Source organism: Phalaenopsis equestris, unplaced genomic scaffold (assembly GCF_001263595.1).
Source record: "Phalaenopsis equestris unplaced genomic scaffold, ASM126359v1 Scaffold000428, whole genome shotgun sequence".
Taxonomy (NCBI): domain Eukaryota; kingdom Viridiplantae; phylum Streptophyta; class Magnoliopsida; order Asparagales; family Orchidaceae; genus Phalaenopsis; species Phalaenopsis equestris.
The window spans coordinates 5,423,101-5,438,885 of NW_018164869.1; the positions used below are offsets into that span (position 1 = coordinate 5,423,101).

Here is a 15,785-nt window from a genome sequence, read left to right on the forward strand (position 1 = left end):
TGCGAGTTTTCACAAAAAATGAGTAAAGAAGCGGTTTGAAGTTCTATGGGAGGTGGGCTCCATTACTAGTCCGCTAGGATGGTCAACCAGGAACTCCTAAGGCTAGATCCTAGGTTCTAAGATTAGGAGGCTAAGACCTCACTAAAAATGAGGTCAACAAAGTCCTGGGCTGCCCACCACCCAAAAGGGTTCTTTTGGGAGGTGACAAGTGCTTTGTACTTATAGAAACGTATTTTGTACAATTACAGAAATAAGAGAACGATTATGAAAGCCGTTCATAATGTCATTAAGACTCTAATTGAATGTACATATTTTATGTCATATTTGCATTACAATTTGAATTTCAACATTGGCGGAATTTGTTGGTTGGCTGGCTTGAGTAAACTGATTGAGACAGCCTGCTGAATGACATCTGTGTCTTCTAAAGTACGCATTGTTCGGTTGAGGTGTTAGATCTCATGAAGATCTTGCTCGGTGTCTTTTAGCGTGATCGACTGAAGCGGTCAGTTGTGAGATGGTGATTCAGTCCGAACGCGGAGTTGGTCGGTTGAATGTGATTGACTGACTTTTTTCGTTGAGTGAGCCGCGACTCATTTTTTGTTCGGCTCGAGTCTTCTAGAGTTCGTGTCTCGCTTGTCTGGTTCGTTCGTCGTCTCGTCCGAACCTCCCAATCTCGCAAGGTCTTAGGCGGATCATGTAGCTGCCTATGCGGGATATACGACAAAACTCGTTGTTGGGATGATTTACGCCTCACTTTTGGCGGAACTTACCGCTATCGAGTGAGGAACCATCTCTAGAGCCTATCTCGAGTTTAGAGCCGTGGTTTCATGCTCGACCTTGAACCGTCAGTTGATTCTTTACCTCGATAGGAGGTTCTTTCAGCTTGCTCGTTCGTTCTCTTTGAGATTCGTATTGACATTTTTGGTATATACATAATAGTTCTCCGAGTTTTTCTGTTCATTGATAGCGACAACTACAATAAGAATAGAAAAATTATTAAACAATCATTAGTAATTTGTGAATTGATTAAACACATGACTTCTCTTAGGATTTCGTGCCTCGTGCGCTCTATAAACAAACATGAACCGAGCGTGGTGTCATGTCGTCGATTTCTCTTTTCACAACTGAGGTGCATTATAGTTGACAAATCGAACCAGATCGTTGGGAATCCTAAGAGGCTTGCGAGGGCGGGGTTTTAAATTTTTTTTTCTATAAAGAAGAAGAAAGTGGTGACGAAGAAAAATTGGCGAGACCCAAGTCTGACCTGGTCAACATAGTCAACTAATCTGATAATGCAGAAGGTCAGTCATTGACGAGGCCTCATCGAGGGGCCTTGGAGTGGTTCGGGCGCGCGTGTTGAGGGCCAACAGGTCCTTACGACTGAGACAAGTGGTAAGGAGTTGGAGGGAGCAACTGATACAATCCTCCCATTGTCGCTGCCGCCAGAAAGTGAGGGCGCCTCGGTGCTAGAGGGGGAGGAGGCCTTTAAGGCTGTCTTGTCCATGAAGAGATTTATTGCTCAGATATTGCTCAGATCAGAGGAACGCCGGGATGGTGAGTTGTCAAAGAATGCTGCAGAGTCTACCTCTATCAAGGTGGTCGTTATGCAAGTTGGAAATGTGGGGCTTCCGCCACTATTTGCCTTGGTAATTCATCAGTTGCCCATCTCATCGTCCGTGATAGATCTCTGATTGGGGGGACACTCGAGGTGAGAGCAATCCCCTAGGATCATAGAGCGATTGCCTTGTTGTAAGGATTCCCTTTTGGCAGGAGATTTACATCTGTAAAGACAAAAGGGAAAATGACTACTTGTATATGGGATGACAGAGCATACCTTGTCGGAATGTTCCGGATGGTCGATCCCCCGTCCACCTTAAAGATAGCTGGGATTATTCCTGCCACGTGGACTTCTGTGTTTTGGCCGTAGTCTCGATGGTACTGATAGTACCTCTTCAGGTCCCGTGAAATTGGGGGAGCCTTCAATGACGGTGCCGGTTTGAAATAATCCTTGTTTTGGATGTCTTAGACTATTTCGACCATTGACACATTGAGTGCCCTTTTGGGGCAGCTTATTGTGGAGCGGTGGCGGTATGTGGACGCCGCCTTCGTGTTTGGAAAACACGCACTCCAGATTAATTCTACCGCGCCGAAAGCACTTAAGGGTTTTCATTAATAGGGAGCGAAGCGGGATTAGGGTCACGTCCTGCGTTAGATTCGCGCGTTAGGCTGAAGATTTTCTCCCGTGCCCTTCTTTGGTCTCCCTTGCCCTCGACGTCGTCCCGAGCTCCTTTGTTGTTTACCTTCTTCCGCGGCTTCTCTGCTCTCCCTCACCCTCGCCGTCCTCCCGAGCTACTTCATCGTTTACCTTCTTCCGCGGCCCCTTTCATACCGAGCTGAAGTTAAGGTCTTTCGTCCTCGACATCTTACATCGAGGTCCTTTGTTCGCGTTCATCAATAGGGAGGGAACCACAAATATTCAGCCGACGTTAGGTAAATTCACCTAACGCTTTCTTCTCGCATCGTTTCCTTTTCTTATTCAAAATCCTAGATTACAAATGTCCTTTTCCTCACCGTTTTAGCGTTTGCTTAAGTTAACTTTGTTAAGCATTTATTATGGTTATTGCTCTTCCCTGATGTTTTGAATGATGGCCAGTAGTTTCTGCCTTTTTTTGTAAGACATTTTTCTGATTCTTGAGAAGGAAATGAGAATCAGGATTTAGCATAAATACGTCTAAACAACAAAAAAGGACATCTTTAATTCCTACATGTTCTTAGGTTCTTAAGTCCCATTTTTCCTCTATTTTGGCTTCAATCTAGGATGTGGATAATCCATCATCAAAGGCAACTTTTTGTAGTCATTCAGAAATCCACTCAACTACCTTTCTCAAATAATTCTCAAGCAGAAGAGATATAACACCTTGGACAACCCATTTGTTTAAGGGCAATCATGGCTTCCATGCGCAAAGCTGAAGTGAACTTGTTGATCAATTTATGTTGTTACCAAAATTGAAGTTTAGGTGTTAGATTTGCAAATCTTGGACAAGTTTTGTTAAACACTCTTTTAAACATCGACGATTTCATAAAAAGACGATTTCATAAAAATTCTCATAAAAATTCAGTGATTTCATTATGCTTCAGTGAATACATCAAAACATCGATGAGTTGCCATCTATTTGGAAAGTTCATGAGCTTGATGACTGAATTATAAGTTTGGCAAATTCACCATGTGTTCAGCTAGTTCACCAAGACTTCAGTCTCATGATAGATGCATAATTAGTTCCCTAAATCTCTAATAACTTTAAAAGATAATTGTGAAAGAATAATATAATTATAACAATAAAAATTATTTGGTCTTCATAAAAAAAATGTGTTCTGATGTCATTGGTAGAGAACATTTGGAAATGTTTGTTTTTTGATGTAAGTTGGAAACAAACTTGGTAAAATTAAAGTCATTCTTATATGTTCTAGAGATCTAATTCTTTTTCTATCAACCAAGTTTTATTTATTTATTAGACTATAAGTTTATTTTCGTATGCTTTTCCTTTTTTTTTTTAATTTCTGAATCTGACAATTGGTTCTTTTTTTTTTGCATCTATTTCTATGCTATCTATTTTTTTCGTATGTATTTTATGTTATCTTTTTAAACTGATCTGTAATGATTTGTGGGTTTTGTTTAATCTATTTCTATGCTCATACAGTTCAGTTGTAAACAACTTAACCAAACAGGGGCATAATGGTCATTTATTCAACAATAGTTGTCAGTAAGCTGTTCTAAATAAGCTGCCTCAAATAGCATGTCAGCTTATTATGATAATCTACTTATCAACAGATTATAAAACAGTTGCTCCAAACAGACCCTGAGAGTGTCAAATGTTGCATTTCTTGGTAGTCATGGATCGCTCATAAAATAGGGTTGATTGCTAGTCAGAGTGTTGCTTCGGGTCACGGTGCCCCCGGTTATCTCTTTACCGATCCCGGTATTGAGGTTTGTTGTTTTGGTGACCGGTGGAGGATTGTCTGTCCCTCGCCCTTCATTGTTCGCCCCGTTCTTTCTGCTTCTTTGATAAGTGGTTAAATGATTCTAGCTTACCCTTCGGGGAGCTTTAGAGGTCTTTTTCGACGAGTATGGACTCGTTCACCATCTCCAATATTTTTGCAAAAGTGGTAAGTTTAAACAAATTTAGGTCATACCTGAATTGCTTGCTTCAAACTCCTTGCTTCAAGGTTGTTCGATTATTTCTAGTTTTAAATTTCTAACTTCCAGCATCTCGTTATAGAAGCAGGCGATGTAGACCCGTAGGCTGTCGTTTTTCTCTTGCTTGAGGTTTGAGCAGGGTGTCTGAGTCTTTCCTTAACTTCTACATGTTTGAAAAGTGTGAAACGAATAATCTCTTAAACTCGTAGTAACTTGAAATATTTTGGTCGGCAGATCGTTGAACCATCGAAGGACCAACTATTTCAGGGTAGTTAAGAAGGGACAACACATTATTGGGCTGTTAATCTAGAGTAGACCAACGAATGTTATGAATGACACAACGTGGTCGATCGGGACAACACATTATTGGGTTGTTAATCTAGAGTAGACCAACGAATGTTATGAATGACACAACGTGGTCGATCGGGTGGATCCTCCTTTTGTAAGAATTCAAGGAACGAATCCTTAGCTTGGTCGGAGGTGTCGCCTCTTTGATTTGGCGAGTAATGACCCCTCCTACGAGCATCCGGACAGGCGCTTGCATCCGTTCTTCCCATCGCATGTTCGCCTATGCAAAGGCGGTTGTGTCGATGTGTTGGGACTCACATTGTCCCTCTGTCTGCTGGTTGCTGACTTGGTTGTGCGGAATAGGCGGGTTCCCTGGTGGGAGCCTTTGGGGACGAACCCGAACCCCTTTGAGTTCCGCTTCTCGGTGAAGCGCTTGGTCGTTTCTCTAGATGATTGCTGCTCGGAGGAGCTCAAATTGCTCCATCACGAGTCATCTGGGCTTGCCAGTCGCTGGACTGGCGCCTAGATGTCTGGTTTCGTATCCTCCATATTGGGTTCTATGCACATTATCTATCTTTGGGAAGTTTCTTCTTCGTAGTCTCTCCCACTTCTCGTCTGTTGCATATCTACACTCACTACACCACCTTTTAGGATGTTGGATCCTAATTTATCCTTTGTGAATCATGCCTCAAGAGTTAGAACCAAGTGCAGAAGAGAAGGAAAAAATAGTAGAATAAGTCTGAAATTTTTGTAGGGAGAATCTAGGGAAAAGACGTCTTTTTATTCATATTTTTGCGCCGTATTTAGAGAAACATGTTTTATAATATTACAGAAAGGAAAGCTGTTACGAAAATCGTTCCTAATGCCATGAAAACTATAATTAATTGCATAAATTTTATGTCATATTTGCATTACAATTTGAATTTTAACATTGGCGGTAATTGGCTGGTCGACTGGCTTGAAGTCCACCGAGTAAGGTGACCAACCGAGTGACATATTTGCTCTCTGAAGTACGTGTTGGTCGGTCGAGTTGTTCGGCCGCATGACGCTCTTGCTTAGTGTCTTTTGGCGTGGTCAACCAAAGCAGTAGGTTGAGAGATGGTCATTCAGTCTGGACGTTTGGTTGGTCGGTTGAACAAGATCGAGCGGTTTTTTTGTTGAGTGAGCTGTGGCGAATTTTTTCGTTCGACTCGAGTCTTAAAAAACTTATGTCTCGCCGGATCTCCAAATCTCGCAAGGTCTTAAATGGATCTTGTCACAGCTTGTGTGAAGCATTCGACGAGACTCGCTGCCGGAATAATTTGTCTCATTTCCGGTGGGAATTGCTGCTACCGAGCGAGAAACCATCTCCAGAACTTGAACATATCCCAGGCTTATAAACGTGAACCTATCCCCCGCCTTTCATTGTTCGCCCCTTCTTTCCGCTTCTTTGATGAGTGGTTAGATGATTCCGGCTTACCCTTCCGGGAGCTTTGGAGGTCTTCTTCGGCGAGTACGTGCTCGTTTGCCATCTCCAATACTTCTGCGAAAGTGGTAAGTTTAAACAGATTTAGGTCATACCTGAATTGCTTGTTTTGGACTCCTTGCTTCAAAGCTGTTCCAACTATTTCCGGCTTCAGATTTCTAACTTCTAGCATCTCGTTCTAGAAGTGGGTGATGAGGCCCGTAAGCTCTCGTTTTCCCCTTGCTTGAGTTTGAGCAGGGTGTCTGAGTCTTTAGCTTCTACATGTTCGAGAAGTGTGAAACAAAGAGTCTCTTAAACTTGTAGTAACTTGGGATATCTTGGTCGACAAACCGTTGAACCATCGGAGGACCAACTCTTTTAGGGTAGTTAAGAAGAGACGACACATTATTGGGTCTTCAACCTGGAGCAGATCGACGGATGTTATGAACGACGTGACATAGTCGATCGGGTCAGTCCTCTCTTTGTAAGAATTCAAGGAACGGATCCTTAGCTTGGTCGGAGGTATCGCCTCTTTGATTTGGCGAGTAATGGCCCCTCCTACGAGCGACAGGACAGTCGCTTGCATCCGTTCTTCCCATCGCCTGTTCGCCTATGCAGAGGCGGTTGTGTTGATGTGTTGGGACTCACATTGTTCCTCTGTTTGCTGTTTGTTGACCTGGTTGTGCGGGATAGGCAGGTTCCCCGGTGGGAGCCTTTAGGGACGAACCCGAACCCCTTTGAGCTCCGCTTCTCCGTGAGGCGCCTGATCGTTTCTCTAGATGATTGCTTCCTGAAGCACCTCAAATTGCTCCATCACAAGTCATATGGGCTTGCAGTCGCTGGACTTACGCCTGGATGTCCGGTTGCATATCCTCCTTACTGGGTTCTATGCACATGATACGCCTAAAAATGACTACTTCATATATATTTCATGCTCAATTTTAATAATTTTTAATAATATTATACTTTAAAGGAAAATATTTTGCATATTTTTGGTTTCAGAGACAAAAATGCATTTTTGGAGAAAAAGAAGCAAAAACGGTGCAATTTGGAGCAAAAATAAAATTTTCCAGACACATTTCAATATGTCTTTTTATGCTTAATCTCTTTTACACTTCTCACATATTTTTGAATGAAATTATTTTAAAGGAAGATTATTTTTATGCTTATTTTGCAGGTTTATCTGTTAGGAACGCAACACAACTGAAACAGGACGAAACAAAGTTAAAATGGAGCCAAACGAAGCAAAATGGTGGAGCTGCACAGGGTGGGCGCCGACGGCGCCAAAACCAGCACTGATAGCGCCAGAGTGCAGAAAACAACGTGAAAATGGCACCGAAGGCACCCAAAACTGCGCCAACATCGCCCAAGACGGTTTGAACGCGTTGTTGGGCGAATTTATAGAAGATTCAATGTATTTGGACGCTTTTTGGAAGGTTACTTGAAACATCTCTTGGGAAATTCGTCCCTACACTATAATAGAGTGCTTTTATGTCAAAAAAAGTGGTGTGTGAGTGAATAAATGTGAAAAATGTTTATAGATCTTAGAATAAGAGTAAAAATGTAGAATTCTATTTTTTTGGAGAGATTGGTGAGGGGATTTTGAGAGAATCTGTAAGGGAATATTCTAGCACTGCATGGATCAACGGAAGACTTTGTGGAGGAGATTTTTATTTTTCTTTCAAGAAGAAAAAAAATTAAGTATTGTGTTCCTCATTATCTTATGATTTTGTATACTTATCTAGTGAATTTGTTTTGATTTAATGAAATTTTTCATTGTGTTTTCTCCGTGCTTTGTGATGTGTTTTCTTACTCTTTTTTTTTTTGAAATAGTGACATGAGAAGATTATGCCGTTATTTTTCTTTTACTTTTCTTTTGCAATGAGTAGAATTCATGTTTAAGATATTGAGATGCATGCTAGAAGAAGTTTTAATTATAAACTGCGATGGTTTTTCAACTCCACTCTTAATTTATTTTTCGATCCGGTTAATTGAATTGTTAAAATATGTTGTACAACATATGATCCAAGAAATGGAGTATGAGTTCTACAACAGTGTGAATCACATTTAAGTCCATGAAAGAGTATTTCATTCATAGGATTAAGTACAAATAAATAAGGAAATATACTTTGTTGAGTGTAGAATTGGAGAACCTTTAGAGTGACAGACTAAAATCCCCAATTTGGTCTTAGTGTTTAAAAACTAAAGCAAGAGTTAGCCTTCAAGTGAAGGGAATTGGGAGCTCTGGAGTGAGAGCCAGTATCCTCCTAGCTTAGCCGCGAATTTAGGGACTAAATCTAAGACTAGCCAATAATTTTCTATAACACTGAATCAGGGTAGAGAATTAAAATTCCTCCTATTTGACACATACAATATTTATACAATATTTAATGTATTTCATGTATTTCATTTCTTTATATTATCTAATTTGCTACATAAGAATAGTAGTTTTTAATATTTTAAAATTCTTCAAACCAACTCATTCAAAAATGATTATCTTTAGAATTAATATTTACATTTAGGAATAGTTATTATCCTTACATTTAACATTCGCATTTAGGAATAGTTGCTAGACAAACCACCATTTTAATCGATATTCCAAACTAAGGACTAATATTGGTGAACTGGAATTTGACTAAGGACATCTTTCCTCGTTTCCTCGTGGGATCGATATTCGGGGCTTAATCAGAAAGTCCTATATTACTTGAAGCGATACGTGCACTTGCGTAAAACCCATAGATTGTGAACTATTTACTATATTTTATAATATTTGAATTTTGTATATTAGCTGCTAAATATAAATTGAGTCAAGTTTTTTGTCGTCTTTTGAAAGCTAAATTACTGCGTAATTACGGATCGGGTCAAGTTCTTGACACCGTCTCAGGGGAATTGAATTGACATAAAACACGCAAAAAAACATCATGCATTAGGGGCGCATCAGCACACTATCTATCTTTGGGAAATTTCTCCTTCGTAGTCTTTCCCACTTCTCGTTTGTTGCATATCCATGCTCACTGCACCACCTTTTAGGATGTTGGATCATAATTTATCCTTTGTGAATCATGCTCTAAGAGTTAGAGCCGAGTGCAGAAGAGAAGGAAAAAATAGTAGAGTAAGTTTGAAATTTTTGTAGGGAGAATCTAGGGAGAGACGTCTTTTTATTCATATTTTTGCCCGTACTTATAGAAACGTGTTTTATACAATTACATAAAGGAGAAAACTGTTACAAAAATCATTCATAATGCCATGGAAACTCTAATTAATTGCATAAATTTTATGTCATATTTGCATTACAATTTGAATTTCAACATTGACGGTAATTGACTGGTCGACCGGCTTGTAATTGACCGACTAAGGTGACTGGCCGAGTGACATATTAGCTCTCTGAAGTACGCGTTGGTCGGTCGAGGTGTTCGGCCGCATGACGCTCTTGCTCGGTGTCTTTTGGCACGGTCAACCAGAGCAACATGTTGAGTGATAGTCGTTCAGTCTGGATGTTGGGTTGGTCGGTTGAACGTGATCGGGCGGTTTTTTTTCGTTGAGTGAGTCGTGGCATATTTTTTGTTCGACTCAAGTCTTACAAAACTTGTGTCTCGCCGGATCTCCCAATGTCGAAAGGTCTTAGGCAGATATTGTCACAGCCTGTACGAAGCATCCGACGAGACTCGCTGCCAGAATGATTTGTCTCATTTTTTACGGCTATTGCCGCTACCGAGCGAGAAACCATCTCCAGAATTTGAACATATCCCAGGTTTGTAGATGCGACCCTGTTCCTCGCCCTTCATTGTTCGCCCCGTTCTTTCCGCTTCTTTGATGAGTTGTTAGATGATTCTGACTTACCCTTCATGGAGCTTTGGAGGTCTTCTTCGGCGAGTATTTGTTCGTTTGCAATCTCCAATACTTCTGCGAAAGTGGTAAGTTTAAACAGATTTAGGTCATACATGAATTGCTTCCTTCGGACTTCTTGCTTCAAGGCTGTTCTAACTATTTCCGGTTTCAAATTTCTAACTTCCAACATCTCGTTCCAGAAGCGGGTGATGTAGGCCCGTAGGCTCTCATTTTCCCTTTGCTTGAGGTTGAGCAGGGTGTCTGAGTCTTTAGCTTCTACATGTTCGAGAAGTGCGAAACGAAGAATCTCTTAAACTCGTAGTAACTCGGGATATTTTGGTCGGCAAACCGTTGAACCATCGGAGGACCAACTCTTTAAGGGTAGTTAAGAAGAGAGGACACATTATTGGGTCGTCAATCTGGAGCAGATCGAGAGATGTTATGAACGACGTGACATGGTCAATCAGGTCGGTCCTCTCTTTGTAAGAATTCAAGGAACAGATGGAAGAGTGGAATATGTCTAGAATTTTTGTAGAGAGAATCTAGGGAGAGACGTCCCTTTATTCATATTTTTGCCCCGTACTTATAGAGACGTATTTTAGACAACAAGAAAACTGTTCTAAATTTTATGTCATATTTGCATTACAATTTAAATTTCAACATTGACGGCAATTAGCTGGTCGACTGGCTTGAAGTCAGCAGACTAAGGCATGACATATATGCTCTCTGAAGTACGTGTTGGTCGGTCGAAGTGTTCGGCCGCATGACGCTCTTGCTCGGTGTCTTTTGGCACGGTCGACTAGAGCGGTAGGTTGAGAGGTAGTCGTTCTGTCTGGACGTTGGGTTGGTCGTTTGAACGTGATCGGTTGGTTTTTTTCGTTGAGTGAGCTGTGGCGCATTTTTCGTTCGACTCGAGTCTTACAAGACTCATGTCTCGCCTGTCTGGTTCGTTGTCTCGTCGGATCTCCCAATCTCGCAAGGTCTTAGGCGAATTTTGTCGCAGCCTGTGCGAGACATCCGACAAGACTTGCTGCCAGAATGATTTGTCTCATTTTCAGCGGGTATTGTCGCTACCGAGTGGAAAATCATCTCCAGAACTTGAACATATCCCAGGTTTGGAGAAGCGGCTTCATGCTTGGCCTCAAATAGTTAGTTGATTGCTTACCTTGAGAAGAGGCTCTTTCATCTTAGTCATTCATTCTCTTTGAGATTCATACTAGTATTTTTGGTGTATACATGTGTATTACATAAGCATGCTTTATATAGGGAAAATTTGTTATGTAGGAACAGGGATTGCTCTGCAAGTAAAGAAGTTGTCGGTGTAGAATATTCTGGAAAGGTTTTCTTATTCTACTACTTACATGTATTAGGCAGTTGTACAGGGAGGGGAGAAAAAAATGCTAGAATTGCAATTATAAGATTCTCAGAAACTCCAAAAAAATTCAATATGTATTCATTCTATTATAAGATGATAGTATGAGTTGAGTGATGGATGTATCATATCTTTAGAATATAAATTTTCAACAAATCTATATTGAGATAAACATTTCACACATACAAAGTCAAATTCATAGCTCACAAATTGTTAAACTACAAATAGCCTCTCTGAATGAAAAACACAAATATGTAAAATATAGACAAATGATAAGTTAATAGCCGTCTAACAAAGATTTCACATAGAAAATCAAGATCATAAAAGAAACACAAATTAAAAATAGCAGCAACCAGTCCGACTCATTAAATTCTTATTTAGCACTCATACAAAACAAAGGAGAAAATTTTCTTCTCTTGAAAATAGAAAGAAAATTCATAGTGTTCATCACTAATTATATGATACTCAAATTCTAAATAATGTTCATTTTGTGGCACATAAAATATTAAAACCAGACTCCAGAGCAAGTAAGATATTCTCCTCTAAATGCACCTTCTTTCATGAAGATCATTCTCAACCAAAAGCATTAACCAACTAACATTATTGTGGCTCTAAACAATAAATTGAAGTGTTCATAATAAAATGAACATATACCCAGATATGTCTATCTTCTAAATTCTATATACTAATCGAATCATTTTTGAATTGGCAACCATTCTCACTTCCCCAAGACAGATCTGCTAGACTATAAAAAGCCACGAGACCTTTCATACGGACAAGAACAAATCTTCGAGCTTTTCTACACCTTAATATTTCATAGTGAACTTTAAGTTATTTGTAAGAAGATTTGTGACAACGCCAGTAAAAACTTTAGCTGGGGCTGATGACCTATAAGAATGGAACTTAATGATTAAAAAATTAAAAAATATTGTTTAGTCAAATATAAAAGCTTCAAACAATATATTTTCATAGCCTACGGTCATGGAGAATGACAAGGAAAATCAGGACGTTGAGTTTATAAACGTTTAGTTTTGCAAAATAATGCAAGCTAAAAAAGTTTAGCATAGCATTACAGACTAGCCATATAATTTGGGGACTATTTCTGTTGAGTATAATAATTGAAAAATGATCTTGGGTGCCGGGCTAAAATAATGGCTCCTGACACATAAGTGATTAAGAAAGAGTAAAGCCAAACTCAGATCGATGAATTAACAACGTAAATTAATAACGGATGAAATGATGGCCTGATGGTTGGGCATTTACTCCTGCACCGAAAGGTCCCATGCTTGAAGCTTCCAACCTCAAAAACAATAAAATAAATAAAAGCATCATCAATTAAGATGATGGTAGTTTTTTGGAGTGTGAAAAAAATACCCTAATTATAGTTTTGTGAAGAAAATTTTCCTAAACAAAGCCACTAAGAACCTCCACTATAGAACATACAAGAATTATTTTGCACATAATTCTTCATTCCTTGTTAAAAAAAAAATTAAATGGTGTCCTTTAGACAGAATAATTCACAAAAACTTCGAAAACACAAGATTGATGGCAAAATCTGATTTCATGGATAAGAAAAACAAAAAATACACAATTTTGAACTGAATGAACAAAGATCAGAGAATAAATAAAAACACTTAACAAGGAAAAGGGGTTACAAATCAACATGTTAACAGAACAACATGTTAACAAAACAACATGTAAAAGTGTTCGCTTAGATGAAAGGTTAAACCAAAAGCCAAAATTTGGAAACCCAACTTGCAATATGGAAAAAAACAATAAACACCACCGCCAACTTGATAGCTTAGGACATTCAAGGTCCCCTGCAGCTGGTATTATAATATAATAAAATTTATGATACACTTATTAGATAAACAGCTAGAATGGGAAGCATCAAATTCAATGTTATGTAGTTAAGTCGGCTCCTTTGGTGCATCAAATTAGAAAGCATATTTGAAAAGTGTGAATTTCCTGGATTTCATCATTCACCAGCTTGTAATTTTAATTTTAAGTTCTAAAACTCCAAACTCCCTCAACACATACTTTCCATCTACAAACAAGCAAATAATCCAAAATTTGGAAAGGTAGGCACTATAAATACACTTACTTCATGAACATGCTTATCAAGAGACTTGAGATACAAGTTGGCTTCACTGTGATCACGGATTACATCAGTACGAAATTCACCGATTGATCTTTCAAGCTTGTAGCAAAACAACTCCAACTGTGTTAGCCTCCCGCTGATTCCCTCAAGATGAATCGTAAGCTTGTCTGAATATTTTTTCATGAACTTTTCAATGATGTATATTACATCTTCTCTAGAAAACTCCTCTGATCCATATATATTAGCTGAAGGGCTCCTCACTCTGTTCTCGTGGAGATCCTGTTTGGTGAGCAAAAAAATAAAACCATTACTAAAAATGACACATGTAGCAAGTAGGTCAGAGAAGTTGCCACTCTTAGAACAACAACCAGAGTATTAGCGTTGTTTGTTCTCAGATTTTAGGAAGCATTTAAGAAGGATTTAGCATATAACATGCCAATCAGAATTTTTTAAATTTAAATCATGTTATTTTGAAATACCCAATTTTAAGCTGGGTATTTGCTCAATCTAGAATTTTTGAAATCACATCATGGAAACTTTAAGAACATTCATTCAAATAGATCCTATATCCTAAAAAAAAATACTAAAATTTTATCCCAATTTGACAAGATGTAACGATTATCATGCCAAACACTCCTCTTAAGATTTACAAAATCTAGATTACCATGATTTTATCAAATCCTAATAGTTGCCAAACAACCTATTTATAGATCGAATGCAAACTGAGTCTATGAGCATATTTTTCTTTTGTCCTTTTCGCTAGAAGTTCATTAAACTAGTCTCCCCTGAAAATAAAAGGATACAATCAGGAGATCATTTTTTTAAGTTAGGTTAGAAATTACTAGCTAGGGTCTGCTTTGAATAGACTCTAACAATTCCACCACATCAGGAGATCAACTTCAAAGACTATTTCTCTGGAGGGAAAAAAAAAGCCATAGAAGTTTGAGTCCATTTATCCCATTGCGGACTATTCAACAAGGTGTACACTAAAAACAAATTAAGACAAAGAAGCACAGCTAAATGACAAGAAAAATGACTCGTACTCTGCCAAAAAATGAGATGTGTTTCGAGGACACCAAACGAACAAAAAAATTTCAAAATAACGAGCATGTATAACGCCTTTTAAGTAATTCGATCAATCCACACTCAATTGTGCTTATGTAATTTCCTAAGTTTCCCAAACGAGACTTCTAATCCAAAAGTCTAGCAGATCAAAGTATTTTGCTAATTCCTTCCCGATCAGTAACACAAAAAGAGCAGATGGGCTAGTCGGTCCTCACCTTACTCGACGAATCAAAACGCTTTCCATTGGCCATTGGATCCAATTTCAACGTGCAGTCATCGAAAAAACACAGCACGTCATCGGATCCAAAATCAAACGATCTCGAACCCGCCGCTGAGTGCACCGAGGACCCACCGGAAGCCATCGAGATGCCGAGATTAGTTTTAGAGTTAGGGTTAGGGTTCCAGAGTTCAACGGAGAGAAGAACGGCGTAGAAGCAGATCTCAGGCAGCCTCTTTTCCTTCTTCAACCAAAAAGAAACACATGCGTCTTCTCGCCGCTGTCAGTTTATAAGTAGAGCCGCATAAGCTGTACCTTATCGATGATTTAGTTATCCGCAGCCGTTAGAGAAAATGGACTAGCCAGCTGTTGATGTCTGAAAGGTGAATACCCAGTGGGAACCGTGCGATGTCTGGGAGTACGAGAACTGCGATGCAGTTGAAACGCGGAAACGTGACTTTTTGGTCGGTGTGGATAAGCATTGGGAGAACATCAACAACTTTTACACGTGTCCCACGTTTTATTTTTTTATAGCAAAAGATATATTTACGTTTTATAATTATTCAATTATATTCTCTTATTCATTTAAAAAAATGTAGAAATACTTACATACATATTACACTATTTTTATATATTTATGTATCTAACATCTAATTGTATTCCATTTTAAAGTGATATTTTTTATATAAAGATTTGAGTGTTAAATGTGTAAATATAAAATTTTATGTGCTATTTATGTAAATACATAAGAATTATGTACCCAGAATTATAAAGAATTTGGCAATACATTATCAAAATTAGATATCTCTTAACACATAATCACGCATTTCGATGCACATGCATTAACATAAAAAAGGTTATGTAATATAAATAAGCAAAATTATTAATATTAATTCATCTAAGTTTGTTAAATCATTTAAGAGCATGGACTTGTGGAAGAAAATTATTCCTTCAATGTGTCGCAAGACTTTTAGTCATTTTATTAGCTTTGATTAGTGTTTACCGAACTCTATTTCAACTGATCCTACTAACTCTTTTTACCCACATATGTTTTGATGGTTGGTCTCATGGCTCACATTAACTCACCTAACTAGGTTGGTCTATGTTACTAACTCTTATGACCGCCTCTATAAAACATGATAGGAATACGTCACCCATCCTTGGCAGTTATTCTTGCTCTGATTTTGCCACCTATTCCTAAGCAATTAGCTTACTAATTATTATTATTTTTTGCTTTGATGTAAGTAACACACTCAAACTCATCATATTTGACAT

The 15,785-nt window shown here is 38.7% G+C and overlaps 1 protein-coding gene across 1 annotated transcript in view; it reads right to left on the reverse strand.

Moving 5' to 3' along the window:
• LOC110027463 overlaps positions 1-15,003 on the reverse strand; it is a 22,743-nt gene extending 7,740 nt beyond the window's left edge. The window contains exons 1-3 of the mRNA XM_020728907.1: positions 14,902-15,003; positions 14,509-14,790; positions 13,232-13,507 (exon numbers count right to left, since the gene is read on the reverse strand). Of these exons, the coding sequence (XP_020584566.1) occupies positions 13,232-13,507; positions 14,509-14,790; positions 14,902-15,003 (660 nt within the window). The remainder of the gene's footprint in view (positions 1-13,231; positions 13,508-14,508; positions 14,791-14,901) is intronic.
• Between the last annotated feature and the right edge of the window lie 782 nt (positions 15,004-15,785).